The 17,793-nt window shown below is 43.2% G+C and overlaps 1 protein-coding gene and 1 long non-coding RNA gene across 2 annotated transcripts in view; one reads left to right on the plus strand and one right to left on the minus strand.

Annotated features, from left to right (window-relative positions):
* Positions 1-727, plus strand: part of LOC107183380 — a 3,150-nt gene extending 2,423 nt beyond the window's left edge. Inside the window, exon 2 of the long non-coding RNA XR_001514172.1 lies at positions 490-727. This is a non-coding gene — a long non-coding RNA (uncharacterized LOC107183380). The remainder of the gene's footprint in view (positions 1-489) is intronic.
* Positions 728-10,778: 10,051 nt separating this feature from the next.
* The window catches only part of TNKS (tankyrase, TRF1-interacting ankyrin-related ADP-ribose polymerase), a 161,722-nt gene continuing 154,707 nt past the window's right edge, over positions 10,779-17,793 (minus strand). The window contains exons 27-28 of the mRNA XM_006765657.2: positions 16,081-16,237; positions 10,779-13,087 (exon numbers count right to left, since the gene is read on the minus strand). Of these exons, the coding sequence (XP_006765720.1) occupies positions 13,001-13,087; positions 16,081-16,237 (244 nt within the window). The 3' untranslated portion in view covers positions 10,779-13,000. The remainder of the gene's footprint in view (positions 13,088-16,080; positions 16,238-17,793) is intronic.

Consider the following 17,793-nt stretch of genomic DNA (forward strand, 5'->3'; position numbering starts at 1 on the left):
CAACTTTCCAAGCTGGTTCCTGGGCACGTGGACGCCGAATGACTTCAAACAACAGCACAGCCTTTTCTCTCTGATGCTCAATAATTCAGTTCGGCAGGTGGGAGCATTTTTCTCAGCCACCTGCCTGAGGACTTGCAGACCATCTGTGACAAATGCCATATCCTATCAGGTGCTCTAGACACGCTGGGTGCAGTTCAGCTTGTCCCGGGCCCTCGGGGAGACCAGCCAACTAGAGGCACACCGGAAACGAATCCTTTTGTACATGGAAATACCACCGTTTCTCCTTTGCATACATACGCTGGAGATTTTCATGTTCGGGGGTTACTTGGCAATGAAGTGCAACCAAATTTAAATTCCTGGTTTAGGGGAATGTCTTCAATGGCCCGCTTTTGAATAAAAAGGGGAGTGGACCCCGCGCTTCAGGTCTCCCTGAAGTCCAGGATGGTAAAAGCGTGAGAGGGGAGTTGGGGTAGACACTTTGCTTAGGAGGTGGCTGTGGGCTCCTGTGAAGGGCACCACGGGCATTTGGGTGCCGTGTTAGGGTCCTGTCTTGAGATATTGCCACGTGAAGGGGCCCCCCAAACAGAGGAGGGGCTTCTGGAGGGAGAAGGGGCTTTCTGTGGGTTGGGCTTGGGGGGAGGGAGAGGGAAAACAGCTACGTGTTACTTTGTAGTTCTGTGGAACAGTGTTGTTTCGGAGTGCCGGATTAGAGGTCATTGCAAACTTGTCTAGAAATGAGCATTGTTTTAGTCCCTGGAGAGTAGATATAAACGGGCATTCTTGCTCGCCTGTAGGTAACGTCCAGCCTGTGTCAGGGCGGTGTTGGGATGCGCCTCTCAGCCTGGTGGTCCAGACAGGGCCTGGTTCTTTACATTTCCTTCTGCGAACGTGAGCCCGTGTTGGCATTATTCGTCCTGCCTCTGTCAGGCCCTGTCCTTGGGTGGTGATGCCCGAGACTCCCTCCTTCCCGGGAGCTGTGCAGCTGAATAGTCAGGGGCGAGGGGCGGTGGGGCTGGGGTTCCTGGACAATGGAACTGTTCAGACACAGCACAATTGGACGTTCCCCCCTTTCCCTGATTCCTGGAAGTCCCTTCGTGTTTTGTGATAAATGAGGTCCGGTGGGTTCTGCAGCTGAAAAAGCTATGGATTCCGATCCCAGCCCCATGGACGTCAGAGCTTGGCCCATTCAGGCCTTCCCCCGCCTTGCAATGCGAGTCATCTAGGGCGATGTCAACTGCTATTTATAAAGCCATCTTCTGTGTACTGGTAACAGCGTGAGTCCCCAGACTCTCAGAAATAGAGAATTGGCTTGATTGGAAAAGGGGGTTTGGGGTTATTCTCTCATCATCAGAAGCCACTCGGATGACTTGGAGTAGCTCCGTGAAGATACCACCACAGGGTCAGTCCAAATGGCCAGTGGCTTTCAGTCGCCATCTCTCCCATGAAGTGGCTCCTGGTGATGAGGCATTTCTGTAATGGCCGCTTCCACGGATGATCAGCTGTGCTGTTGGCTACTAAAGTCAGTGGACTCTGTCTTCTGTAGAGACCAAGGAGTGCTGCCAGTTGCCTTTCAGAACCGGTGCGGCGTAAGGGTGTTTTTTATGGGATGTCAGTTATACAACCGATAAGATGTTCACTACCAAAAATTCAAATAACACAAATGCATGAGTAAGGGAGCAGCGAGGGAAATGGACTTGGCTTCCCCACAGAGCAGCATCCGGCTGAAGTCACCGTGAGCAGGTGGCCTGGAGCGCCCAGCTTCAGTCCTCTCCTGAGGCCACTGTCCTCAGGTGCTCATTCCAGGTGGATTCCAGATGGATTTCAACAAGGTTGGGAAGCCACGAGGCCATTTTTAAAATCCTTGGAAGGTGGACAGAGGGAGGTGGGATGGTTGATTCAAATGTGAGGGGGAGGGGCTGTTGGCCACCAAGCCCACCTTAAAGCAGTGGTGACCTTGCCCACTCACGTCAGTTGGGGAGCTTAGAAAACCCCGCTGCCAGGCTATCCCAGACCAATTCAGCCAGGATTTCTGGAAGAGGGCCCCAGGCATCAGCATGTTTCAAAGCCCTCCACGCCACCACCAGGGGCTTGTCACTGGTTCAGCCTGGTCTCACTTTCAGTCCCAGCCTGGCTGAGGATCAAGGTGGTTTCTCTCAGGAGCTCAAGGAGCATATGACCTGAAGGGGCTACCATTTCATGCTTGAAAGCTGATCTGGGGAGTATTGTTAGGGAACTGAATAGTGTCTGCATGTTGATGTTTTTCCTTGGAAGTCTCCTTGTCTGTCCAGATGGAGAGTTTCCGCTTTGAAGATACCCCTCCCGCCTCCCAGGAGCACAGGGGCGACCGGCCTTCCTCAGAGTTTGAGTCATCCCAGGGGAGGCTTCTTCACCACCGAGCAATGCAATACTTGTAACTTGTGTAAATAGCCCCATCTTCCGGAGTGATGTCATTTCTACATTTGATATGCTTGTATCTCTGTAGGATGTATATAGTGTAGGGGATTTTTTGTTTGTTTGATTTTGTTTTTTAGAAAAGTCAACAAGTCTGTTTTTATTTATTGCTTGAAAAAGATCATTTGACAAAAAAATAAATGCATTTTCAACCACCTTTGGCTCAGGTTATCCTTTCCTTGGAAACTGCTGCTATGATGACTTGGCAGGGGAAGAAAGATTTGGGCTATTTAATACTCTTGTGCACTTGGCAATATCTACCGTGGAGCCTGGCTCAGCGAGCCCACTTCTGCTCTCTGACCACCACTCAAGGATGGTGACAGGAGAAGACCAATAGAAATCTCCCACAATCTGATTTCTCTAGGCAGAGAGACCGCCAAGAATTGAATGATAAGAGACAGGGAGTGTCTTCCATCTGAGAAGGTACTTTGTGCCCTGCACAGGATGGCGCGATAAGGATGGCTCCTCAATGGCAGACGTCAACCTTAAACAGCCCAAGCACCAGTGATTAGGGCTGTGACAAGAACGTAGAAGGCAGTCGCACTGCTGGGACACCCCTCCCCACAGATAACATTCCCATGCTGACTCTGTGTCACCACTTTGGTCAGTTGTATACGGCTTAAATTTAGTAAACTTACTAAAAATCACTGAATCGCTTCAAATGGGTAAATTTTATGGGATGTAAATTATACACCAATAAGATGGTCACTACCAAAAATTCAAATGCAAATAAAATGAGTAAAAAGTGAAAGTTCCTCCGCCATATCCCCACCTTACATCCCACTCCTTTTATTTTTATAACCGAAAGGAACATTTGGTGTAATTACTGAGACATTTATTTATGCATTTTATAGTTATGTGTCTGACAGGATACTATTCGAGGCATCAGCCAGGATCTTTCCCCTTGGGTGTTCCCTGCCCTCAGTCTGATCAGCCATTTACTCTTACTGCCCCACGCCAGGGCGCTGGAGAACACAGACATGGAAGACTCATCCTGTCTCTTGTGCTGCCAAGGCACAAAGCAATAGAGTTGGGCAAAGGTGCTTGCTCAGTCAGACCCTGCTGCGCAGGTGACGGCGGTGCACACACGCACGCACGGGAATCCCAGCCGGCTTTCCCATTTCAGGATGCACAGCTGGCCCGTGTCTCACACAGTTCTGCTTCACCCTTTTTAATGGCTGCATAATATTTGATAATGTGGATCAATTACTTATAAGTAGCAAAAAATTTTCACTTTTTATTTCTTTTTTAGCTTAAGAATTATATAGGGCAGAATTTTAACCATTTTCATCTCATGGCATACCAAAATATATATTTGTTGCTGATCTGACAAAAAAAGTATAATTTATATACATATATATTTTTGTTGATTTCAGAGAAGGGAGAGGGAGAGAGCTAGAAACATGAATGATGAGAGAGAATCATTGATCAGCTGCCTCCTGCACGCCCCCCACTGGGGATCTGAGCCCACAACCCGGGCATGTGCCCTGACCAGGAATTGAACCATGACCTCCTGTTTCATAGGTTGACGCTCAACCACTGAGCCACGGCAGCCGATTTCCACATCTTTTCCTGGCTTGATAGCTCATTGCTTTTTAGACTGAATATTATTATTCCACTGTGTGGATGCAGCAGTTTATTTTTTAACCTAATGAAGGAAAGGACTCTTGGTTGCTTCCAAGTTTTGGCAATTATAAGTAAGGCTGCTATAAACATTTGTGAACACACGTTTTCAAATATCGAGAAGCATGCTTGCTAGATTGTATAGCAAGAATATGTTTAGTTTTGTAAGAAACTATCAAACTGTCTTCCAAAGTGGCTGTACCATTGTGCATTCCCACCAGCAATGAATGACAGTTCTCACTGCTCTACATCCTCACCAGCACTTGGTGGCGTCCATCTTCCACAGTTTGGTCCTAATAGGCGTGTACTGGCAGCTCATTGTTTTAATTTGCATTTCTCTGATGACATGATATTAAATATCTTTTCATTTGCTATTCACCACCTGTTTATTTTCTTTGGTGAGGTGTCCATGTTTGGGGCTATTTTTCACTTGGGTTGTTCATTTTCTTAATACTGAATTTTAAAGAGTTCTTTGCATGTCTTGGAGAATAGTTCTCAATCAGATATCTTTTGCAAATATTTTCTCCCAGTATGTGGCTTGTCTTCTCATCCTCTCCCGTCTTTCATAGAAGTTTAATTTCAATGAAGTTCAGCTTATCAATGTCTTCTTTTCACGGCTCATGCCTTTGGTGGTGTGTTTTAAAGTCATTGTGGTGTGGGGTTTCCAGTTCTGCAGCTAAGCAGCTTGCAAGCTGCCCACCCTGTCTTAACATGTACAAGGCTGAACAGACTGAAAAGTCAACTCTCCTCAGATGCATACGAGAGGTAAGGACACAGGGAAAATGATTGTCCCCCAGAAGGAGAGACTGACAGGCGAATACAGAATATAACAATTTACCGGACACGAGACACGAGTGGAAACTGCTGTGGGAACCAGGGCTGGGTAGGAAAAGAAGGCTATACTTAACGAATTGCTGGAGGCTCAGGGTGGACAATTCTGGGAGTTAAAAACTCCAGGGGGACCCAGTCAGAGGGGCCACTGTCATTTTGTGAGATTTATTTCTAGGAGCTCTAACAGATTCCCACAGTAAATACTGGAGAAAAATCTCCTTGTGCTTCTAGCAGGGGGAGAAGAAACTAGTTTGAAATATGCTTGAGCATCGCTCCGCACAAGTCCTGCCCTTAGCTCTATTCATTCTCTTAGTAACTCTACAAAATAGCTGGGGCAACTACGGCACAGGGCGGATGAGGAGCTTCCTAAGGTCACGGGGCCAGTAAGTGGCCGAGCCAGGCTAAGAGCCAGGCAGGCTGATGACGGAGCCAGGCTAAGAACCAGGCAGGCTGATGACGGAGCCGGTGGTCACCCCATACGGTGGTTTGGCAAACCTGCTGCACTAAAGGGACTGTCCCGCCTAAACTTCTTGCTCCACTCCCATTTTCTTCTGGGGCCCCAATAGCATTTGACTGGCATCACCTTGTACATCTTCCAAATACTCCTGTTAAATAACTATTTGGCAGACAGTATTCCTACTTGGTAGACATAAGAGTAGAGACAGAGCCATCACAGAATTTCCTCGGAGTTGTGAAGCAATTTAGTGGCATACGTCATGGTTTCCTGACAGCTTCAGCCCCTACGTATGGCCAATGATTCACATCCATGCTTTGTATCACGTACTCCTGATATGTAAGCAGGATCCGGAAAGTCAAGATGAACAGACTTCCTTTACAAATCAGTTTCTGGCCAGGAAAAGTATGTGAAGAATCATATTGACAAAATGAAAATGTTACCTACATATTGTCTTACTTAAGCTGAGCTGTTTTATTAGCCAGACGACAGGTGGAAATTAGTCAAATGAAGACATAAACCCACTTCCCCTCCACTTCTGTTGCTCAGTCCAGGTCTTCAGGGTAGATGCCAACCCAGAAAAGCTGGCAGCTAGTCCCAACTTAATGGAAACAGATGATCTGTTATTATTCCTAATGTAGCACCATATGCCCCTTCTGCCTGGAGGCCTATTGGACAGTCTGATGACCCAAAAATCACGAGGAGAAGTGAACAGTGCAATACGGTAAAGGTTCACAAGTGAACTGGGCCACAACGGCCAGGCACTCAGTGTGGGCATTATCATTCAAAGCCAGTTCTTCAGCCGGCCAGTGTGGCGCAGTGGTTGAGCATCGACCCATAAACCTGGAGGTCATGGTTCGATTTCTGGTCAGGGCACATGCCCAGGTTGCGGGCTCAATCCCAGGTAGGGGGTATGTGGGAGGCGGCTGATCAGTAATTCCCTTTCATCACTGATGTTTCTATCTCTCTTCCTCTCCCTTCTTCTATCAGAAATCAATAAAAACATATTAAAAACACATATACACAAAAGCAAAAACAAAACCAGTTCTTCAAAACTTGCTGCCCAGAAAGCACCACCCTTTTATAGTAATAGGACTTAGTTTCCTAGGAAGTAATTTCCTGTAGAAAATACATCCAGTCCAGCAAGTGATTTATAACCATTCTCCCACCCTTCACAAACACTTCCCCCAGTGCCTCCAACCCACAGGAGTTTCAGCTATAAAAGCAGGCCCTTAGAATCCTTCTGTATCAATGACCAAACCAAGTTGCTGATATTCCAAGTTGTTTATTCATATTCCATTTGCTTTTTATGCACAATTCAGACCATTTCTATTTCTAACACAGCAGTAACCTCAGGGGAGGACCTGAGTCCAATGGCATTTAGAATCTGACCTCACTAGACACAGACGATAGAAAACCTTCAGTAGCAGCACCTCCCTGTCCTCATTCCTGCCTCAACACTCGCACTCCATAGTCAGGGTTTGGTGGTGAGTATCACTCAGAAGATAGTCTATAGTGGGAAGAATTCTGGGACATAAAAGAAATTATTTCACAATTTAGTGACAGTTTCTTCATCTATACAATGGGGATTAAAATACCCGCTTCTGCAGGGTTGGTAGGAAATGCAAACGACACACCTGGTTCATTGTATGGGCTCAGGGAGAGCTACTGTCATTTGCAGGGCTGTCCGTGCTTCCAAGTACTGAATTTACGCCTCCTGGTGGCTCTGACAATCCCTCTGGCAAAGAAATCTGATAAAATTCTAGCTTCCAATTTGCTATCTAGTGAATCACTAGGTGTGGAGAAAGGAGAGGGGGAGGAAAGAAACCATTTTCTCAGTGCTATGTGCCAGGCACTGTGCGAGGCATTTCATGGTCACCATCACAGGAGGCAAGCATCCCCTCTCCCGCCTCCAACAGGACAGGTGGAGCACGGGGCTCTCTGAGCACCAGAGGTGGGCAGGGCCTCTGATCCGCCCTGTTAACTGGTGCGAGGTCTGGCCGGCCCCCTCTGTGGCAGAGACATTTCTGAAAGCAACCTGCGCTCACTGACCTTCTGTAACTCTCGTATGAGTTTAGAGGTGAGGACAAGGCACTCCCAGCACAGACTACACTGGAAAGTCAGAAGGGAAAATGGCTGTTTGGGTTCTGACAGTTTTGGGTCAGTTGTGTTAAGGTTGGTCAGGTTGAAATGAGCAAAAAGGGAAATGAAAACACTTCAGAGCTAACTGCTGTCCACATACAGGATATTTGAAAAATGTTTTTATTGAATATTAAACAATTACAAGTACTGTAAGTTAGACATTTAGCCAAAGCACAATTACAGGTTAAATATAATCATAAAGATGCCTTAAATAGGAACCCACCATGCAGGCAGGTTAGCTCCTCGCTGCCCTCTTTTGGAAAGTAGAGGGGGACGGAGAAAAGGTCTTCCATTCCATGTGAGAGAAAGTGAAGGCTAGAATTACATGCTGTAAGCCATCTTCCATGACCAAATCGATAGGGTTGCCAGATTTAGTAAAAGAAAACACAACAAAGCAAAAAACCAGGATGCTCAGTTAAATTTGAATTTCAAATAAATAATAAAGAATATTTTTACTGTAAATATATGGCAAGTAACGCACCAAACATAGGTAAGCTAAAAAATTATTTACCTGAAATACAAATTTAACTGGGTGTCTTGTATTCTCTCTGGCAATCCTACAGATAGACAAATGCAGAGAAGAAAGGGGAGGGGACCGAAACCCTTGCCACAGTGGGTCACACAGACAAAATAAAACTACACCAACAGGGAACCAGAGTTACTCCACTGGTACCACACAGAGCACGACACCAGGAGAAAACACAAGCACTACGCCAAATGCGGTCGCCGGGAAATATTGTCGATTTCCTCCCGGCTGGTTTTGTAAATGTTTTTGAGAAACCTTGTTGAAAAAGTACCTTTTAGTCTGTAGGTATCAAAGACAAACACTACTATCACAAAGACAGGATGAACTTGAAACAATGGAAGCAGAAGCAGGCATATATGCACATGAAGAGTTTAAATATTTCGTATAATGAATACAAGGGTTATATAGTCAAGGTCATCTTCTAGCTCTAGACTGTTAGCCTTGCAGATTTGGGTTCCTTTCTAATTTTTACTGTTGTGTTTTCCAGTTTTTTTATCCTGAACCGTGGGAGGGGCAAGGAGTGTGTAAGGGACTCCACTCTCATAGAGTTTAACTGCATTTCTCTGCAAATGCTTTCAGGGTTGTCTGCAGAAATAGGCAGACAGATAAAAAAAAATAACAAAACCATCTGAATTCTGGAGAATGAGAAATCCGTTGGTAAAGATGGGTAGCAGGGTGGGGTGTGGACATATGAAAGTGTAAAACAGAAAATATAAGAGACCGAAGAGCCAAAACGCAGCCATCTCTCCAGTGTGAATACTATTTCAAAGGAGGCAGACCCACGGCGGATGCACAGAACCATCACACACGAGCATATCTGGTCTTAGAAAGTATAGGGAATCTTCAACTTCCTACCGCTCTGCGCGTGTCACCATGGTTTATGTTTTAAAATGACTGAAAAACAGCTTGTGCAACACTGAAATTCTACAGGGTATCGCTTTGTGAGTTGTTGCTCTATCTCCCACATACACAAAACTTAGCAAGTTCTGAAATCTTTTTACATTTCTCCAAACCAGATGATTTGGAAACTGGAGGATTTCCGACATAAAGAAATTGAAATGGGCTGATTGAATCAGCTCTCTGCATGGAAGGGAGCATGACCTATGAAATATACCCTCATCACATAAGCCTAACAGGTGTGAGATACACAGAGACAGCCACTCACTGACACCTTTCAAACACCAAGAAATGGAATTCCAACTTTTTATTAGGATATAAAAGGTTTAAAAGTTTCTGCCATAGTTAAGGCTTTCGTAAGAAGTATTTAATTGTATATTAATTTCAGAATCCACAAAGTGTCTGAAGAAGCCTCACCTTGAAGGGTGGTTTTAAAAAAAATGCATTTCCTTGTTGCTCACTAGATGCGCCCAACCAAAGCTCAAACATTGTCTTCACAATTACTTTCTTTTCGTTCCTCTGTCACTGATTTGACATCAAACAAGAAACCCTGTATTAATGTCGGTTTTTAGTGTTCCCTGAATGACTAAAAATCTCTTTCACTATGCAATATATCAGCCCAAAAGAAAACTGTCACGCCATGGGCATTTTTGGTAAGAAGGCAGTTTATCACAGATTATCATACAAATAGGGTCTGGACACACTGGGGAAAGGTGCTTAAAATACACACCATTCCTGTTTCAAAGAGTTTACAGAAATCCAGAGAGTGCACATGTTTAAAAAGAAGGTGCGTGACATCCAATAAAACTGTTGTGCAATTGGGAGATGTGCTGAAACAAAAAAACCCAGCCAGCTCACTGAATTCTCACGCTGTTCTTCCAGAGTACACCAAGTTTTGTTTTTTTGTATAAAGGCTATAATAATAGAATATTAATCTATATTACTTTATTTGCCACATTCAGGCATTTCTCAATGTCTATCAATGCACTGAGAGCAAAGAGAAATTAGTCTAGCCTCCAACATCAAGCTCAAATGAACACAAGGATGCTGTTTCATGGAAACATTCTAATGATGTTTATTCTATTTATGTTATTGAAAAGCTAGAACTCTAAATTCCAAGAAGGAAAAGGTCAATAAAAAACCTGGTTGTACTGCTGTTATTTTGCAGGCATAGAATTAAAACTCTGGGTTCCATACTGTCATTTGTTTAACGAAGTAGCAGGCCGAACACCTGGGTCTGGGTGTGATATGGAAACAGAAAGGTACAGTCTCCTTCTGCAAGATTCAAAATGAAGACAGGAAGAAAATGAGTGGAGTCAAAGGTAACTGCTGGCGCTGTCTATAATTCCAGACGAGCAGCCTGGGGAAAGGGGAGGCCAAGCAGAAGGGGAATTTAGAGGTTTATTAAAAATATTAGTATTTTAAACCCAGGCTGGCCACGCCTAGTACCCTGTCAGCACTGCAGTAGAGCTGATGTGTCCAGATTCTCCCTCATCCAGTTTGCGTAACACAGCGGCCAGTTCAGGGGAGGCCATGTTGGAAGTCCTCAGCCTGCTAGTGTTTCTGTACAGTAGGTACGTATACAAGAACCTAAGTGGACCTCAGCCTAGTTCAACGCCACGCTTTTACATTCCAGAGGCTGTTTCACACTGTTCTAGATGGGAAGCCCAAATGTAACTGACTTGCTAATTTGAGTTCACTCATGACGACCTTTGGTTTTCAAGTTTTGAAGACATGTATTTGGTTCCTGTGAGATGTTAATGAACCCATTCTCTTTAGCAGATGAATATGTACACCTCCTTCCAAGAACTACTGTATACTTGAATCATTACAAGACAAGAAGCACTGCAAATGTCTCCCTTACATGGTACCTTTACTCGGCACACAGAACAGACAATACATAACATCGGCAGTTTAAATACTGAACCACAGTTTAACTTCTTAAGTGTAAGGCTGAAGTTTAAAACTGGCACATCCATTAATCCAGTTAGCATGATGGAAACGACATACAACCACAGTCGGGTAGTGGCCTTTTTTTCAAAGCTATAAAGCTTTCGATATCTATACCATATTAACCCTTTTACTTAACTAAAATCACAGCTGTGTTTACCATTTTAAACTATGTCTAAGTGGGGAGGTAATATACACTTTCACAGCTACTGAAAACTACACGGATGCCAATTTCACCAACCCATTGTTACACAGAGAAACAGAAGGAAAAGGGGGCGGGGGGAGAAAGCCCTCTTAATGAATATCAAACTTCAAAGCTCCATATGGAATTCTAGGGCTATTAAACAAGGAGCCAAGACACACACTGAAACTCCATCAGAAGCAAAAACGGAGGCTAATTCTTGATTTAATTTTGAGCTAGAAAACTCAAACTAATGCCCAGTGCCTAGTTCTAGCAATGGACTCAAGCCAGAGAGAAAGTGAAATGTATATTTTAAGCGCCATTCTAGGAATTTTGCATGTAACTGTTTTATTTTTCTTTAGGCAATTAAATGAGTCACAGCTTAATCAGCCTGCATTAAAAAACAAATTAGTTTTCAGGACTTTAAGTTGAAATGGCAAGTCTGTGCCACCCTGTTTCTTCTTTTCTTTACCACATACTACTTTGCTTCAAAGCTGAGTAGGTGCACGGCATGTGAAAGTAATAAACCAATGCACTCATTCGATGTTCAGTTAAGTGAAAAGGGCGAGCGTAAGAACTACAATGTCTAATTTTTCACAAATGTCTATGTGCACTTAGCAAATGTTGATTAAACAAGCTAAACAAAGTAGTAATTTCATGAAGTAACAGTATGGTATTTCTCCATTTTCAGTAAGAAAATAACTGAAAGAGCTTTGGTTTCAAGTTTTTGTTCTCCTTGTCTATAAGATGTCTGAAGAAACCACTCTAAAATTTAGTGCAGGGACCTATCTAAACTATCTGAAGAACCTCATTCAAAATAAGCGCCAAATCTTGAGTAAACAAAAAAGTCCTTGCATTTGTGCCGATTTATCTGCTAAATAGGATTTAAACCCTAGCTTTCTAACATAAAGAAACAATAAGTGATATTTCTGTGACTCCAATGAAGCACAATATTTTGACAGAATTTGGAAAAGGCAGCTGTCTGGAGCAACGATCCTGGTGGTGCGGATTAAATGAGGATTTTTTTCTTGGAGGCGTCCCCGCAGTCCCTTTCTGCTTCAACAGCCCAGAACAGGCTCCTCGCAGGGAAACGGCTTCTCCTTCCCAGCCCTCCCTGGTTGTCTCACCTCCAGGCTTGATGGCAGCGCCCCCTTCCCTGGCTGCACTCCAGTGGGTCCCAGCAGGTCCTGATGCCTCTGAAGCTGGTGCTGGAGATAGGCTCTCACCCTCTGCTTCTCTCACCTTGGGAGCTCCAAGCCAGGCTGATGTCTGTGCCTTTCTCTTATAAGACTAGCCAATCAATAAAAGGACTGAAATCTGATGTTTTCCCTTTCCATCTCAATTTATGTTTATAAGAAGTACACATATAAAATAAATCAAAGTGAAAAAAAGTGGAGACTAGTCTTGTTCAGCCAGAAGCTTAGGTTGCATTGCTAATGATTTTAGTCAGTGTGACTTTGTGCAAGATATCATCAAGAAGGCTCCAGCTTATTATCAAAGTAAGAAAAAAAAAGCCAATGACGCCTGTTTAGAAAAAACTAAGAATGAGCCTGGGTACGCGTACTTGTTATATAAATGCCATATATAACAAAGCAAATGTAGTGTGTGAATTGTGAACATTTGGGAACGTACTGGTTATGTTTTCTCTTTTTCCATTTCCAAGTCTAGATCAAAGCAATCTTATTTTAGAAATGGATATCTGCAATGAAAGTGAGCCTGAGATATATTAAAAGGCCGCCCCTGTAAACATTTCCTCAAAGGGAACAGCAGCAGTTGAGTATGTATCAGTTACTCATACTATATCCATCACTATAGCAATGCTTCGTAACGACAAACAGCTTTTCTAGGCTGTCAGGGATTTATAGAATGTTGGTTTTGTTGGAAACAGTTCATTCGAGTCCAGTCCTAGGTTTCAATCTGATCTGGCTTTCCCAGGGGGCATTCACTAGGTCTTCTGCTCCGCGGCGGTTGCAGTCTGTGAAGGAGCTTCCGGCTTCATGATCTGGTACGTGATGAGATACTCGGGGTATGCCTGAGGGACAGGAAGGAGAAAGGTCACCCTTTTGGCAGCTACAGTAGTAAAGCCTTACTTGATGTGAAAGCCTCAGAAGCTGTTGATCCAAACCAATATTCTACTCCATATGCTCAAAGTCTACAAAGGCCATCCCATTAACAGGTGCCCGAAAGAGGAGATGCACCTATATGTCTGCATATACACTTACAAATCCTACAGTCTAGTCATTGTTAAAATCTTATGTGTACTTTGAATACTGTACATTGGTTACACTGCATTCCTCCCTCATTAGAGAGCCATGTGCCTTAAATAAGAAAACCAAGGCAAGAGAACAACTCTCCCTTGTTCACCTCACCTAGCACAGTGCTCAATTTAGCATGTGTTCAATACAAGTGTGTTAGATGAAAGAATAACTCAGCTGAACCAATTTTAACTTCATCACAGATGATGATGTAACCCACTGATCCATAAGAAGAAAGGAGGAGATATGTTGAGTCACCAATAATGTAGAGGCGACAGTTTGAAGATAATTTTTTAAAGCCATCCAAATATGAAAGAAATGATCTTTACACTAACATAAAATATTGAAAAGTATATGGTAAAATAAAACTGAAATTACTTATTTATATCTGTCACACAAATGCATTTTTTAAAGTCATAGGCATGCCGAAACCGGTTTGGCTCAGTAGATAGAGCGTTGGCCTGCGGACTGAAGGGTCCCAGGTTCGATTCCGGTCAAGGGCATGTACCTTACTTGCGGGCACATCCCCAGTTGGAGGTGTGCAGGAGGCAGCTGATCAATGTTTCTCTCTCATTGATGTTTCAGGGAGCGGGCCTAAGCCAGCAGTCGTATTTCCTTAGCACTGTCACTGCACTCACCAGCCATGAGACCGGCTTCTCACTGAGTGGCACTCCCCCTGTGGGAGAGCACTGACCACCAGGGGACATCTCCTGCATTGAGCGTCTGCCCCCTGGTGGTCAGTGCGCATCGTAGCGACTGATTGTTCCGCCATTCAGTCAATTTGCATATTAGCCTTTTATTCTATAGGATTTTATTTTTGTTGAATGTTTAGGTTTACATTTTCCATTGTGATTAGGCAGTGATGGGCCCTACAGGTTTTTTTGTCATCATCACTGATTATATTAATACAAATTTCTAGAAGTGGAATTACTGAGTCAAAGTGAAAGTATTTTCTCTAGAAGTCTAGAGTTTCTAATTTAAACAAAAATTTGACAAATTTATTCTTTGGTAGCTCTTAAACCTTTTTATTTAGAAACAACTGCAAACTTATACATTAAGTTGCAAAAGTGAAAATGGTACCCCAAACAACTGTATACCCTTTACCCATTTCCATTTATTGTCAAGGTTTATATGTCTTATTCGCTTAATTATGTACGCTTCCTCCTACCTCTATATATACCAGGCAGACAGACAGATACACAGACACTTTTTTTTCTGAACCATTTGTGTGTAAATTATATATATTTTCACAGTTCTTTATCCCTAAATACGCCAGTATTTATTCCCTAAGAAGAGAGATATTCTCTTACATAGCTGGGGGTGGGTGGGAAGAATTAACCAAAGAACTTGCATGCATTTATGCAGAACCCATGGACACGGACAATGGTGTGGAAGGCCTGGGGCACGGGGCTGGCTAGAGGGATCAATGAAAAAAAGAGCAATATCTGTAATACTTTTAATAATATAAACTAAAAAAAACACACAATTTTATAATGCTAGACTTCTATCTATCTACCACTCACATTCCAATTTTGTTTGTTGATTTAATTTGGGGGCAGAACATTAAGTTAGTTGTCCTGTCTCTTGGATTTTATTTAATCTGGAAAGTTTTCAAAGCCTTTCTTTGTTTTTTATAACATTGATGTTTTTGAAGAATCCAGTCTTCCCAATTTTTTATTAATAGAACACTCCTCATTTTGATTGGATGAGATTATGCATTTTTGGCTGGAATACTACACAGATGATGTGCCCATCTCAGAATGTCGCACCTAGAAACACACACCGTCTATCTGTCCCTCATTGGTGATGTTAATTCTGATCTGGTCTGGTATGGCCCCCCCTCCAATGTATAATTACTATGATTTTTTTCCTCTTTTCTAACTAATATAAAGACCACATAAATGTCCTTTTCCTTGTTAAAATCCCCTCGATTTAGCATCCATCAATGATTCTTCCCTGGTCTAATTTTTACCACAATGGTTGCAAGATGATGATTTTCCCAATCTGGTACTCCCTCCACATACACCCATCTGCCCATGGCTTTCTACTGTAAGCAAAAGCAAAAGCCTTCCTTTCCCCTTCACTTATTTATCTATTTGTTTTCAGTAAAGCATTATGAATTCCTATTTTTTTCCCAATGGTTTAAAATTTATACTGTGCTTATTTGGTGTTCAAGGTGTCACAGATTTGGCTAGTGGGATTGCCTTCACGCTGGCTCAGTGTCCTTGTAACCAGCCCCCATGATTTTTTTAAATTATTTCCTTTTTAAAATATATTTTTATTGATTTCAAAGAGGAAGGGAGAGGAAGAGAAATATCAATGATGAGAGAGAATCATTGATTGGCTGCCTCCTGCACACCCCCTACTGGGGATCAAGCCTGCAACCCGGGTTTGTGCCTGTGACAGAAATTGAACCCGGGACCCTTTAGTCCACAGGCTGACCCTCTATCCACTGAGCCAGACTGGCTAGGGCCCCATGATTTTTTTTTTGAGCACTTCATTATTCCTGGCATTCCAGATGTTCCAGGCTCACCTTGTTCCTATTCTGCCCTCTTGTTCACAATGTTACTTGGTTGACAGGTGACTAATGGGCTTTGTGTGTAAAGTTGATGCAAAGAATTTTATTATCTTCATTCACGACCTGAAGCAACCAATGCTATCAGACTATGAGGTAGGTATTTTCTTAAATGGCTTTCTTTAACTCCTCCCTGGTATAAGTATACTGTACTGTGTTTAGTAACTGTGTATGCTCATCTGATGAGAAACATACCTGTTCTCCTCTGTAGATGACGTATTCGGCGTACGCCAGCCCATTCACACTTGGTCTCCCAATGACTGAGTGATGTCCTGGAGGGGCATGAGCCATTTTCATGGTGCTGAATTGCAGAAAGGATTTTCCAAGGGTCACTCGACAGAAAAGCATTTGTCTAAAGGAAAGAGGAAAGCAATGCCTTGAAGGAAGCTTTAAGTCTTAAAATATAATGGTTAGGTTTGATTAAAAAAAAAAACTTAACACAAGGCAAGCTAACTTAAATGTCCCTTTCATATTTATGAGTAGAAAAGGATGGGATTTGACATGCTGATTTATCATAAACAGTAGGCGCAATAGTTACCCTTGAAGTTTAAAGTAGTTTTGGTGTGGTTTAAAAATCAATCATAAAAAATACCTGGCATGTTTTGATTAGTGGAAAAGGAAAAATATTTGTGAAAACCGAGCACTTATACGGAATAGTAGGAATAAAGTGAAGAAAATAAGCGAATGGCAGCAGCAACTGAAGTTAAGATTTGGCTTTACTCATTGTGTAAAGTAAAAACTGGGATGAGATAATAACAGTAAGAGTGGCTCATATAAAAAAAATACTTGCTTACTCACAAGGCTGACAATGACACTACCTCGGCAAAACACGAATTGGAGCAGATGTTAAATATTATAGAGGAGAAGAAAGGTTGGCAAACTATGACTCATGAGCCAAATCCAGTCTGCCACCTGTTTTTGTAAATAATATTTTATTGGATCACAGCCACACACTCATTTACATATTGTCTACGGCTGCTTTTGCACTATAAGGGCAGAGTTGAGTCATTGTGATAGGAATCATATGTGGCCCATTAAAGTTCACCAACACTTAATATAAACAATGTTTAAACTAAACAGTAAGGTTGGTCACACTGTTAAATGTAAGTAGTTATTCAGATAGATTGTTTTTAGTAAAGGAGTCTGATCTTTGCAATATGACTGATCAGAGATATTATTTTCAGTCAATTAAACACTGTGCCATACTTAGTATAATTGGGTCCTTCCTAGGCTGGCTGTTTTAGTGTGATGCTACTGATGACCCTCTGGGATGCTGGCTTGGTTGCAACTGCATTCTCTTGGACCCAGAGGAAAGGGTTTTGATCTCCACAAGAGGGAGGCTTTCTGAGCTCCATACCCACATTGTGGCAGCATCATGGTATCATTGGCCTCTGCCCACTAGGCCAGCTGGGCCCAGTGCCATGGCCACTCCTAGTCCATATGTCACACAAAGCCTGACCTGACAGGCTTGCCTCTACCTTCGGCTTCCTGCCCCAGGGCTTCACTTTGCTGCGGGGGTGGGAGAAGCAGCAGGATCTACCCAGCGGCCCATTGGGCTGCAGGGTGTAGAGCACAGGTGGGGAGTACTAGTAATGGCTCCAGCCTGCTCACCCGCTTGCCTCATGCATTGTCCTGCATTCTAGAGATGCAGCAACCCAAAATGGGGCTTGAAGGGATTACCAAAGGCCTGTGGAGCAAATGTTGACCAGCGCAAGACAGGAGCCAGCAGATAAATTCGTCTCTCCTCTCCTGCGATGTTCTGTTCTGAGATGCTTTAGTTCATACGGCTTCTCTGAAGATGACTTCTGGCCTGAGCAACCAATTGCACTCATCCTGAAACTGCCCAGCTCCCAATGAGCCTGTCTATCCTGCCTCCTCCTGGAACTCACTTTTTTTTATGCTCTCATT

Source organism: Myotis davidii, unplaced genomic scaffold (genome assembly GCF_000327345.1).
Source record: "Myotis davidii unplaced genomic scaffold, ASM32734v1 scaffold93, whole genome shotgun sequence".
NCBI lineage: Eukaryota > Metazoa > Chordata > Mammalia > Chiroptera > Vespertilionidae > Myotis > Myotis davidii.